The sequence below is a fragment of the Bubalus kerabau genome, chromosome 11 (assembly GCF_029407905.1).
Source record: "Bubalus kerabau isolate K-KA32 ecotype Philippines breed swamp buffalo chromosome 11, PCC_UOA_SB_1v2, whole genome shotgun sequence".
In the NCBI taxonomy this organism is placed as follows: Eukaryota; Metazoa; Chordata; class Mammalia; order Artiodactyla; family Bovidae; genus Bubalus; species Bubalus kerabau.
In genome coordinates, this window is record NC_073634.1 from 52,242,967 (window position 1) to 52,255,698 (window position 12,732).

At 45.8% G+C, this 12,732-nt stretch overlaps 1 protein-coding gene and 1 long non-coding RNA gene across 3 annotated transcripts; both read right to left on the minus strand.

The window, feature by feature from the left end:
- Positions 1 to 114: 114 nt before the first annotated feature.
- MAT2A (methionine adenosyltransferase 2A) lies at positions 115 to 6,770 on the minus strand. 2 transcript variants are annotated; one of them, XM_055540353.1, is made up of 10 exons: positions 6,552 to 6,770; positions 4,327 to 4,404; positions 4,113 to 4,235; positions 3,733 to 3,845; positions 3,502 to 3,645; positions 3,107 to 3,325; positions 2,694 to 2,876; positions 2,409 to 2,542; positions 1,680 to 1,735; positions 115 to 635 (listed from the first exon to the last, which is right to left on the minus strand). In XM_055540353.1, exons 1-10 carry the CDS (start codon positions 6,640 to 6,642, stop codon positions 535 to 537), a joined length of 1,242 nt encoding a protein of 413 aa, XP_055396328.1. In that variant the 5' UTR covers positions 6,643 to 6,770; the 3' UTR covers positions 115 to 534. The 2 variants fall into 2 exon arrangements, with proteins under 2 accessions (XP_055396328.1, XP_055396329.1); XM_055540354.1 differs by having other exon boundaries at positions 115 to 1,735; positions 6,552 to 6,769.
- A 1,622-nt stretch (positions 6,771 to 8,392) lies between these two features.
- Positions 8,393 to 9,221, minus strand: LOC129623189 (uncharacterized). The gene is made up of 2 exons (XR_008700389.1): positions 9,083 to 9,221; positions 8,393 to 8,600 (listed from the first exon to the last, which is right to left on the minus strand). It is a non-coding gene; the product is annotated as an uncharacterized LOC129623189 (long non-coding RNA).
- Positions 9,222 to 12,732: the final 3,511 nt, after the last annotated feature.

The following is a 12,732-nucleotide window of genomic DNA, read 5'->3' on the forward strand; positions in this document are numbered from 1 at the left end:
GAGGAGTTCCCTGGTGGCCAAGATTCAGTGCTTTCACTGCAGAGGTCCACGTTCAATCTCTGGTTGGGAAACCATCCCACATACCGCCAAAATACAAATAATAATGCACACAGGTAAGGTAGAACCTAGCATTTTATTTAGATCTTCATTAAACTGTTGGAATTGAGAACCAGACATACGTAATAAACCTCCGAAAATAGATCCTGAAAGGCACTTTCTGCTTAGGGCAAGCAGTCATGGAATAAGCATGTAAACAAGCTGGCTTCTCTGTACCACACCAGCCAAGTCAGCTTTCTCCATGGCCAGCTGCACCAGCTCTGCCCTCCCTTCTGTTAACACCAGCCAGAACCCCTGTAGGTCTAACCCAAGGTTTTTCTGTAGGACACCTTGGCCTACCTGGGAATGCTGGAAACATGTTAAAGGAATCATGGTGTTGAGGAAAAAAAAATCTTTTAAAAGCTGCCATCTGAGGTGATGGCTTCTCTGTACTTACGCCATACCCCAGAATACAATAAATAAGCAATTAGAAAATGTTCAAGTATGAAGGGATTTCCTCCTCCCCGCCAAAAGCACTGCTCTCTGAAGGAAGCTGGTTTCTCTGTAGCTACACCAGCTGTCCAGAAAGCTCATTGGACCTGGTTTTGAAAATAAAACAAAGTTAAAACCCTGGGAGGAGTTCTTGTGCAGTGTGGAGTACTCAGTCTTTCTTATAAAGAAAAAAAAAAAAGTTATCTGGTACCAAAGTGTGCAACCTACAGACCCTCAGGTACTGCCCTGTGACTTCTCTGTATGACATCACAAGGGTGCCAAGTGCCTGTTTTCTAGAGCTAGGAATTGGTGGTTTGGCTAGTGCTGAAACCATGCATAGGATTGGTTTATTAAATAAAAACCTTATTACGTACGTCCTCCAAAAGACAGCTGAAAGTGGAGAGATTCTGATTTGGTGCTGTTTAAGAGATGGCGATTAAGAGCATAAGCACCAGGGAGATGGTTTAATGGTAACTGCCTTTTTTTTTTTTTCTTATGTCAGGCTAGAGCTCCATCTGGAACTTGCGTTACATGCAAGAATGATTGGATAGGGAACACTCCCTGACAAAGAGCTACATAATTAGAAGTGGATCAAGTTATAGGGAGGATAAGGGGAAGGCTTCACATTCATAATAGAGCTCAAGACATTACAAATTCATGCTGACAGGGCTGTGGCATTGCCAGACAAGAAGCTATAATGGAACTACAAGTACTTTACGTGCACATTACAAGGACATTTTCAGCATTTGGTGGGAAAGTCAATGCAATTAGGATTTTAGAAGGTTGGGTGATAGGGCACAAAGGTTCAATTTCAAAGCATTATTTACTACAATGCTGTTGATTTGTTTCTAGGCAGTTACACGGATCACCTATGCTCACTAAATTCATTATAAATGGTGAACAAAACACCTAGGGACAGAATAGCAAGCCCAACTTACAGTCCCCCACACAAGCTAAATTCATGTCATTGACTATAGAGTGACTGCAACTGATCAGGAGCTGAAAGAGGACAGGAAAATTTAGGAAGAAGGGCCCTTTCCCGCAGAGCTTGAAGGCTTCTCTGTAGCCTACGCCAACAAGTCTGGGGAAAAAAGGCTAACACTTTCAATATTTAAGCTTTTTGGGCACTTCCCATGGGAAGCTGTCCCTACCAAAGTGGCCATAGGCTGCAGTCCTCTGATAAATTGGCTTCTTCAGATCCAGATCCCTGGAATATACAAGTCCGTAACTTAATATGTAGCATTCAATTAAAGTAAAGCAAAACAATCAGCAAGACTCATTTTCAAGACTTCTGGCAAATGAGTTCAGTTCTCTGAGGTATGCTAGGAAAGAAGTTTGTGGCAAAAGTGTTTGTTACTTCCCTGGTGTCCAAAACTCCTTGCACAGTCCTTATCAGTAACTACAGTTCTCGTTTTTCCGTCCCTGGCTCCAACAAATATGAAAACTTGTCATTATTTGGAGAAATTTCAAGTGTCAAAAGCTCATCTAAAGTCATGGAGTACTTACCAAGGTTCCATGCCCACACCCTACCATGGTTATTTTCTTTACAACAGCCATGTACATCCCATTTATCTGTACTAAAAATTCTTTAAAGTAAACATCCCTCAGGTAACAGGAACACAAGTCTGTATCAAATGTGGAGAACTTTTCTAGGGTAGTTAGTCTAAGCCATGGAGCACTAGAATTTTAGATTCTTCCTAATAATTTAAGCCTCTACTGAAGGCAATTTTCTATGATATCAACACATTCTAGGAATTAAGACGTTTCCCCACTTGAGTCGTCCTTCATACCTTCGCCTTCTGAGATTTGAATATATCAAGTTTATATACACACCCACACCCTCATTGTTTTTCACTAGCAATAGGCTTTACCATCTTTACCTGACAATGACCCCAGGGCGGAGGTCAAAATTCTTCTTCACAATCTCTAATAGCTCTCTCTCACTCTTCTGAGAGGTGCCATAATGGAAAATGGAGATAGACAATGGATGAGATACTCCAATAGCATAAGAGACCTAAAAGAATTTAAATATCATTAACAGTCAGTGAGCAAAAGACTCACACACTGTGTAACAGACTGGTATTAAAAAAAGACAAGTAGTCAACTGCTAAACATCCTCCCACTTAAACACCTTTTAGTGAACCCAGTAATAGAAAAATATATACCTGAACAAGAACCCTTCTGCACAGACCTCCTTTAACAAGGGATTTTGCCACCCAACGAGCAGCATAAGCAGCTGAACGGTCCACCTTGGTATAATCCTTTCCTGAAAAGGCACCTCCTCCATGAGCTCCCCAACCACCGTAAGTGTCCACAATGATTTTCCGGCCAGTCAAACCAGCATCACCCTGAAATTACATAATTTAAGTTACTTTATGCCCAATCCTTTCCAGTGGTTCTAGATCAGGCCTGCCTGTTAAATGCTTATTCAGTATCACTTGGCAAACATCCTCAGAAGATTCACACGCAGGCTTCAAAAAACCTAGGAAAAAGGTGGAAAGTAGCCAGGTTTTTCCAAGTAACCATGATAGATTAAAAAAAAAAAAAAGGCAAATTAACTGAAATTGTAAGGCCCTACCTGAGGCCCACCAATAACAAATCTGCCACTTGGCTGTAGATGATAGATTGTGTCCTCATCAAGGTACTTTGCAGGTACAACAGCTTTGATGACTTTCTCCTTTAGGGCATCTCTCATCTCATCAAGACAAACTTCTTCATCATGCTGAACAGATATAACAATTGTGTGGACTCTGATGGGAAGCACCGCACCTCGATCCTGCATATACTGCACAGTCACCTTGAAAGCCAAACATCAGAACATCAGTCTACTAAACAATAGCTTTGTTCTTGGTTCCCTACCCTACACTACAGTACAGAAAATAAATGCTATTCTTCTCTTAGCTTTAATCAAACAACCTTACTGATGTCCTGTGCCAGTGTAATGGGTGTAGCTTTAGGATGTTCATCACTTACTTGAGTTTTAGAATCTGGGCGTAACCAAGGCAAAGTGCCATTCCGGCGCAGTTCAGCCAGTTTGGCATTGAGCTTGTGTGCTAAGACAATGGTTAAAGGCATACATTCCTCAGTTTCATCAGTGGCATAACCAAACATCAAACCCTATAAAAGGAAAAGTCACCAATGCAATCAATCCAAGCTTCAAAATTTGTTAGAAGAAGGGATGCAAACAGAGGTCTACCAAGATACCTGGTCTCCTGCACCAATGTCTTCCTCGTTTCGGTCAAGATGAACACCTTGAGCAATATCTGGTGACTGTTGCTCCAAGGCCACTAGCACATTACATGTCTTGTAGTCAAACCCTATAAACAAAACAATGTGTGTTTTTTTAAGGGCCATAGCAATATTTTAAAATTTGTAATTATCTGGAATTCTAAATGCTGCTCAAGAAATAAAATATACCTAAATGTAGTACTTTTAGAGAAAAGCATAGGGCCAGAACAAAAGGACAGTAAAAGTATACGGGTGGAATTAAATATTCCTGGGAACACTCTAGAAAATAGAACTGAAGAGGACTGAAGGAAATATCTGGAAAAATGAGGTTAGAAAGTCAACTCATTAAAACACACCTTTGGAAGAATCGTCATATCCAATGTGTTTAATGGTTTCACGAACCACTTTCTGGTAGTCAACAGCAGCTCTGGATGTAATTTCCCCAGCAAGAAGGATCATTCCAGTCTTAGCAACAGTTTCTAATAAAAGAAATGTTCACACTCAAATATCACTTTATAAAGTTGATTTTCATGTTATTTTTTCATCAGGTGAGAAGTGTTCTGAACCTACCACAAGCCACTTTGGCATCAGGGTCCTGCTGAAGGTGGGCATCAAGGACAGCATCACTGATCTGGTCACAGATCTTATCTGGGGGGATAAAAAATTCCTGGCTCAATTTCTTTAATTTACTACTAATATAAGTATGTCATGCCTCCCTCCCTGTAACTACAGCTGTTAAGATCTTTGTGAATGGTTTCTTCTAAAATTGTGGCAGGGATTCCCTCCATGCAGTGGTTAGGACTCCACTATTCCACAGGAGGGGGCAAGGGCTCTATCCCACATGCGGCTTGGCACAGCACCCCACCCCCTACAAATTGTGGCAAAACCTATATAACATAAAAATTTATCAATTTAACCATTTTCAACAGCATACCTAACTGCCATCTAAGTAAAGCATTCCTTCTGCAGAAACCATTTTCCTGAAGAATCCTGCATACAGTGATACATATTTCCAAACTTGACACCTTGGTTTTTTAATTTAACTGTACAACAAGATCACCAATTCAGGTAAGCCAGCAGAACAGCATGTTTAACACATTTAAGCTCATTGTGATACTTTACACCTTTTTACAAGGACATCAGTCCCATCTTTCCACTTTTTCAAACATTTTTGAAAAACTAAAGTTCCCAGGCTAAACCAATTTTCATTGTTATACAGAACAGCCACATAACGAAGATTCAAATGCAAATATAAAGAAAAAGTGGCTTTCTTCCAACCAAAAGCACAACAAGGAACATTCACCTTTACCGTATTAATTTTCAAAGACAACAATACTTACATTTTATCCCCCAAGTTTAAAATTCTCATTATAAATCTAACGCAAAGTGTGGTCTGTGTATCAATTTCTCCATGATCCTCTAAGGAATACCAATTAGGGAAGTGAGAGAAAATGTCACTGAAAGAATTAAATGATAAAAGCAAGGACACCTCACGAACAAAGGGGATAACGATTTGATTATCGGCAACAATTTGATTCTGTGTTAGGTAATCCAGGATCAAGAGCTGAATGGGCTGGAAAATACCCAAATGTATTCTGAATCCTTGATACTCCCCTCCTCTATACAGCTCCCCAAATGTTACTTTCCTAAATTTTCTTTAATCATCCAAAAAAATATTAAGTAAAACGTGTACCGCACTCATGCCATAGGCCAAAACAATCTAAACATTTCCGAACGCCTGCAGCTTTAACTTAATAAAAGGTGGGTCAAACACACATGTTCCCAACACTGGGAGAATACAAACAAAACCACCACACCACATCTGACCGTCACTCACTAGGGCCTCAGTAGACCACTAGGTTGCTCGTGGTGTTTCACCATCGGCACAGTAGGCTTTCTGGAGAGAAATGGCTCCTTAAGCCATCAGACGACATCTGTCATTGTGGTCATCCTAAGAAAGGTCTGGATCAGACTAGTAAAATAGTGATCTTCACCATACGAGGTTTTCAGGCTGCGACTGAAAGTTTCTTGGTATTGCTTCACTCCTTCGCGTGTAAATTGATCCCTGTAATGGCGGACCGCTGGACAAAGCCCGTAGGACGTGTGGAGTAAAACCCTGCTTAACGGTCAGCCCCATCGCAATGGCGCCTCGCACTCAATTCATGCTTCCTGTCCTTTTCACGCGCGATCCAAATAAGGCAGGGCTCCTCAGACAAGCGCTATATTTAGTTGGAGGCTGTCACCTTGACGCCAAACCATATACCGGCTAAGGGCATGTCTTATCCTTCACCGTAGCCAAGGAGTTAATGGGGAGCGCGGACCCCCCGAGGCCCAGGCCGCGCTCTGCAAACCGGCCGGCTCCCTCGCCCAGAGGCCACATGCGGCAGACACGTGGTTGCGGCTGCAATGCGGGGCGCGCGCTCCCGCGGGCCGGACGCGAGCACGCGGGGCGGGTCACCCACTCGAGGTGGCTCGGCGCGCAGAGCGGAGAGGAGGAAATAATGCCCTCCTTAGCAGGAGCACGAGCGGCCGCGGCCCCCACCCTTCTCGTTTTCTGGAATCTTCCGCATGCCGGGGCGCGCGGCCGGATGGGAAGAGGGGAAGAGAAGCGGGGGAGGGAGTGGCGGCCACGCGCTCGGCACCGGCGGCGCCACGAGGAAGGCGCGCGTCCGCCGCTCTTCCCACCACCAGCCGGGAGAGGGTCACTGGCGTGGACACCGCGACTAGCGGGTCCTACCAACCAGGCCCGATCCCGCGCCCCGCCCCTCGCTTCGCTCCAGGGCCCGTCACCTCACCTGGGTGGCCTTCCCCCACGGACTCGGAGGTAAAGAGGAACGTGCCCTCCTCGATGAACGCGTCGTGGAAGCCGTTGAGCTGCCCGTTCATGGTGGTGGTAGTAAGTCAAAGTGGAGTAGAGGAGAAAAGGGAGCGGCAAGGCGACTGCGAAGTGCGCGAGCAGAAGACAGCGGTCTACTTAGCTCAGGCGGGTGGCGCGGAGCGAACGAGGCGGCGGGCGGCGCGGCCCAGTATTTATACATGGGGCCCGCGCGCGCCCGCGCCTAGCCCCGCCCCTCGGCGCCCGGCGCCAATGCGCCACTCGCGCGGGGACGCGGGAAGAGGGAAGGGGCGGTGCGCAGAGAGGAGCTCGGGCCGAACCACTGTCCCTGGCAGGGTGAGGGAGCGGGGGTAACGCGCCCCTCCTGCGAATATTCGCCATCTTAAGCACTACTAACAAGGGGTGAGGGGAAAGACAAGAATACAGGGTCACCGTACCCTTCCGTGAGCCACGGGGGAGGAAGACAGACAAGGGCTTTATGGGCCTGCTCCCCTGTGCTGTGACATGGCACCTCCCTCCCGACCGTTGGCCCGACTGTCTGGCCCAAGGTCGCGTCCCCCAGCGGTGGCCTAGGGAATCGACTGGGGTTTTGTCCTCTGGCGCTCCCCGAGGGTCTTTCCGGCTGCCCAGCCTGGGGATGCCCGGGTGACGGGGAGCCCCGGTAGCCCACAGCCACGTGAAAGTGGCCATCTTGGCCGGTCAGCGTACGAGCCTTCGCGCGGCCTTGTGCCTTCCCTTCCTGCGCGCTGCCGGTGGCTGGCAGTCCTGGGCGGGGGGGGTCGTCCAGTTGCTGGCAATGTCTTAGTTAATGGTTCTGTGATGAAAATGGCCGAAAAACGGAATAACGAGAGTTCTGGCATCAATATCAACGACTGCTGCCCCCCGCGCTAGAGTTTCGGAGAGAGGCCTTACCCTTTGCAGACCCTACGGTAGAGGCTGCACTCGGCCTCTTGGGCTCCAGCCTGTGCTCCGAGAAAGGCTGCTCACAAGGCTGACCTTGCACTTGCTGACTTTAATGTCTTGGAGGGGACAAAAAGAGTGGATGTTTAGAGGGTTGTTTCAGTTTTCTGTGCAAGAGAGTGTTGAATATCGGTGTTGGGGGGAGGGGGGTGGGGGCGGGGGGAGTCTTTCGCCCTTGTATGTGATTCAGCAGATCAAGGTGAAAGGAATGGCCTGTTTCCTGAAGCTTTCACTTTATGTAATGTCCACCTGCGTTTGTGCCAATTTTGCCCATTAAAGGAATTCTAGGGAAAGAAAAAAGAACAAAACCAAACTTGAGCCAGCTAGGGGCAGGGAGTCGGGGACCGGCTTCATGGCTCCCGTTTGGAAAGACCCACAAGTGGCGGGTGGGCCCGTGTCACTTCCTCCCGCCCCAAGGGCGGCGGACACGGTGCAGGGCCGAGAGGGGGCCGAGGATGGGGGGGTGGGGATGGCTGCCGCTGTTGCGGTGGCCCCGAGCGCGTGAACATTGGGTTTAATGATGTTATTAGGAAACCGCTTGCTCCTAGGATAGAATGCTCGTTACCCTTGGGAGATGAATAAGACCCCTTGCAGCAGCTCCAGCTGCTTACGGCTCAGAGAATTAGGGAAATTCGGAAGAACAATCCTCTCTTCGGTTTGCGAGAGGCAAGGATGTTGGGGGGTGGAGGGGGGAGGTTGCTGTTTGGGAAACAATGGAAGCACTAGGGATTCTGACAAAGAACTTAAAAAAAGGGCTCATCTTTAGACTTTGTGACCACATCCATGTTCCCTCAAAGCAGGGAACAAGAAAAGGCTAAATCACAAAAGAGGCAACATATATGCTGTTTTATTGGTTTATATTTTCCAGACTAACTTCGTGGAAAAATAAACTGTAAGACTTTCATAATTTATTGTTTGTTTTAGAGTATTTCACCTTTTTGTTTTTTTAAAGCAGAATTCCAGTTATCTTACAGAGTGTAATAAAATTTCCAACAGAAACAAGTTGCCTGTGTAGGCCGATCAGTGCATGATCTTCCAGCAGAAGAATCTATAGGGGAATCCAGAATATAATTAGAAAGTTATTTGATTAATATGGAGTCAGAACAAGGGGATTAAATTCAGTGATTAGGTCATTAAGCCTTTATATTACCCCTATGCTACCAACTCACAGTGAGACTGTTCCTTCCAAGGAGATTAGAATCAGCTGTTCATACTTGCTTACCTCCTCATTCTTGTTCTTAGCATCTGTACTTTAATAGTTAAGAGTAGGGGTTTTGGAGTCAGGCCTCTGCCACTTATTAACAGTGTTGAGCAAACAACTTACCTTCTCTATACCCTAGAGTCCTCAAGACTGTAAAATTGGGATAATAATTGTACTATCACAGAATTGCATCAAGGATTAAACAAAATCATTCAAGTAAAGTCTTTAGCACAGCAGTAAAAAAAATAACCCTTCAGTGGCTTCTAATTGTTGTGTGAGGATAAAGACCCAAATCCCTACCTACCCTTACAGGCCTCAGTGTGATTTACCTGCTATTTCTTTAACCACATTTGTGCCTCTTTCTCCTGTCTGTCTGCTGCTTTGAATTTCTTTGAACTGTTAACAGTTAAATTTCTTAATTGATTACCCTCAGAACAAAGCAGAGCACATTTTCACTGATTTATATTGTTCACACGGTCCTTTCTTCCCACAAATATTTATGAGCATTTCTGTCCAGCGGACCCAGGATTGGTGCTATGACAGTCCTGGTCTCTGCCCACCCAGAGCTCTATATGAGGGGAGATGTCTGGCTAATTGTTCCCCATCATTCCCACTTCAGCTCAGCTGCTGTTTCCTGGATATAGCCTTCAGCTGCCTCTTTCTGGATGAAATGGTCACCTACACAGATTTCTCACAGGGTCCTGTGTTTTCCGACATGGCACTCAGGGCTTTGAAATTACAGAGTTGGGGATTATTTGATGAATGTCTCAACTCCCAGTTAGATTTGTAAGCCCCATGACAATAAAAAGGTGGTCAGTTTTGCTCAGGCTTTATCACTGAGAGTCTGATTCACAGAACGTGTTTAAGAATGTATATGTGAGGAGAAGGAGAGAGGGAGAAAGAGAGATGAAAGGATAAATATAAGGAATGGCACAAAGAGATGGGGAAATAAAAAACCCAGGGATCATATAAAATCAATGAAAAGAGCTGCTGCTTTCTTTTCATCACCAGAATTGTAATTAATAACACTGAAACCTCTTTACTGACAGGGAAGCTCATTGCCATCCTGTTCTGAGAGGAGTGAAATTTCTGATTCTATATGTTAGTGGACTTCCTGGGCGGCTCAGTGGTGAAGAATCTGGCTGCAGCGCAGGAGCTGCAGGAGACATGGGTTCAATCCCTAGGTTGGGTCAATCCTGTGGCGGAGAAAATGGCAACCCACTCCAGTATTCTTGCCTCAGAAATCCCATGGACAGAGGAGCCTGGCAGGCTACAGTCTATGGTGTCCCAAAGAGTTGGATGGCACTGAGCATGCATGTATGCATGCATACGTTAGTGTTCCAAGGCTAAAATAAACTAGGAGGAGTTGCTGGTTTATTTCATATTCAACGTGAATGAGATTTGTTGAATGTGAAATGTAAAGCACATAGAAGAATTTAATCACCTAAAGGCTCCAGATCTCAACCTCAAGAACATTAATGTAGCAGGAGTTCCACGAAAGAGGCAAAACCAGTGGGTGGACAACCTAGACAACAGATATAATGACTCCAGGTCTTATCCATCTGCCAGTGAAGGAAAGAGTACCAGTAAGGAAGAGAAAGGATTTGCAGTGCAAGAAGCTGTTGATTTGGCAGGAAAAGAGAGGGAGATGACACTGTGCATATCAAAAAGCAATAGCGAAGGTGCGATGTTGAGAAGAGAGCTCCAGACTACCTTCTATGTGATAACAGGCAAAGAAGAAGGAAATCTAGGCCATCTATCTTCAAAATGGTGCCAGTTCTTTAGGACCAAAATTCAGACATGGCCTCAGAAGCAAACTAACTCTGCTCTGCTCATGTGCTCAGTTGCATCAAATTCTTTGAGACTCCGTGGACTGCAGTCTGCCAGGCTCCTCTGTCCATGGGACTTTCCAGGCAAGAATACTGATCAGAACAGATCAGTTGCTCAGTTGTGTCCAACTCTTTGTGACCCATGAATCGCAGCACGCCAGGCCTCCCTGTCCATCACCAACTCCTGGAGTTCACTCAGACTCACGTCCATCGAGTCAGTGATGCCATCCAGCCATCTCATCCTCTGTCGTCCCCTTCTCCTCCTGCCCCCAATCCCTCCCAGCATCAGAGTCTTTTCCAATGAGTCAACTCTTTGCATGAGGTGGCCAAAGTACTGGAGTTTCAGCTTTAGCATCATTCCTTCCAAAGAAATCCCAGGGCTGATCTCCTTCAGAATGGACTGGTTGGATCTCCTTGCAGTCCAAGGGACTCTCAAGAGTCTTCTCCAACACCACAGTTCAAAAGCATCAATTCTTCGGTGCTCAGCCTTCTTCACAGTCCAACTCTCACATCCATACATTACAACTGGAAAAACCATAGCCTTGACTAGACAAACCTTTGTTGGCAAAGTCATGTCTCTGCTTTTGAATATGCTATCTAGGTTGGTCACAACTTTCCTTCCAAGGAGTAAGCATCTTTTAATTTCATGGCTGCAGTCACCATCTGTAGTGATTTTGGAACCCAGAAAAATAAAGTCTGACACCGTTTCCACTGTTTCCCCATCTATTTCCCATGAAGTGGTGGGACCGGATGCCATGATCTTCGTTTTCTGAATGTTGAGCTTTAAGCCAACTTTTTCACTCTCCACTTTCATCTTCATCAAGAGGCTTTTTAGTTCCTCTTCACTTTCTGCCATAAGGGTGGTGTCATCTGCATATCTGAGGTTATTGATATTTCTCCCGGCAATCTTGATTCCAGCTTGTGTTTCTTCCAGTCCAGCATTTCTCATGATGTACTCTGCATAGAAGTTAAATAAACATGGTGACAATATACAGCCTTGACAAACTCCTTTTCCTATTCGGAACTGGTCTGTTGTTCCATGTCCAGTTCTAACTGTTGCTTCCTGACCTGCATACAAATTTCTCAAGAGGCAGATCAGGTGGTCTGGTATTCCCATCTCTTTCAGAATTTTCCACAGTTTATTGTGATCCACACAGTCAAAGGCTTTGGCATAGTCAATAAAGCAGAAATAGATGTTTTTCTGGAACTCTCTTGCTTTTTCCATGATCCAGCGGATGTTGGCAATTTGATCTCTGGTTCCTCTGCCTTTTCTAAAACCAGCTTGAACATCAGGAAGTTCACGGTTCACATATTGCTGAAGCCTGGCTTGGAGAATTTTGAGCATTACAAGTGGGTTGCTATTTCCTACTCCAGGGGATATTCCTGACCCAGGGATCAAACACGCGTCTCTTGCATCTCCTATATTAGCTGGCAGGTTCTTTACCACTGCGCCACCTGGGAAACTCTAATGGGTTCTGAAACAAATATTGGGTTGGCCAAAAAGTTCATTCAGGTTGAGGAGCTAAGATGGCGGAGGAGTAGGACGGGGAGAACACTTTCTCCCCCACAAATTCATCAAAAGAACATTTAAACACCGAGTAAATTCCACAAAACAACTTCTGAATGCCGGCAGAGGACATCAGGCACCCAGAAAAGCAACCCAAGTCTTCGAAAGGAGGTAGGAAAAAATATAAAAGACAAAAAAAGAGACAAAAGAGGGAGGGACGGAGTTCCGTCCAGGGAAGGGAGTCTTAAAAAGAGAGAAGTTTCCAAACACCAGGAAACCTCACTGCCGAATCTGTGCCGAGCCTTGGAAGCACAGAGGGCAACATAACAGGGAGGAAAAATAAATAAACAATTAAAACCCGCACATTGCGAGCCCTGCGGTAACTCCCCCAGCGGAGAAGCAGCACAGATGCCTGCATCCGCCATTAGCGAGCGGGGGCTGGGCAGGGAGGCGCGGCGTGGGCTGCATCTCAAGGATCTGGCCTGAATACCCCGAGCGCTATCTGAGCGAAATAATTTGGGCTAGCAAACCAGACTGTGGGATATCTACCACGCGAAAAGCCAGCCCTAACCTAAGACACCGACAGGCCCGCGCATGGAACAAAGGACTGAACAGAGATAGCCGGCGGCAGACCATCCCTCTC

Excerpts from the sequence above, each read along its gene's own strand:
- MAT2A (XM_055540353.1), bottom strand. The coding sequence starts at position 6,642 with ATGAACGGGCAGCTCAACGGCTTCCACGACGCGTTCATCGAGGAGGGC. Across the intron at positions 4,405-6,551 it reads CGTGGGGGAAGGCCACCCAG|ATAAGATCTGTGACCAGATC; the intron begins GTGAGGTGACGG and ends TTATCCCCCCAG. Across the intron at positions 3,846-4,112 it reads ATATGACGATTCTTCCAAAG|GGTTTGACTACAAGACATGT; the intron begins GTGTGTTTTAAT and ends TTTTGTTTATAG.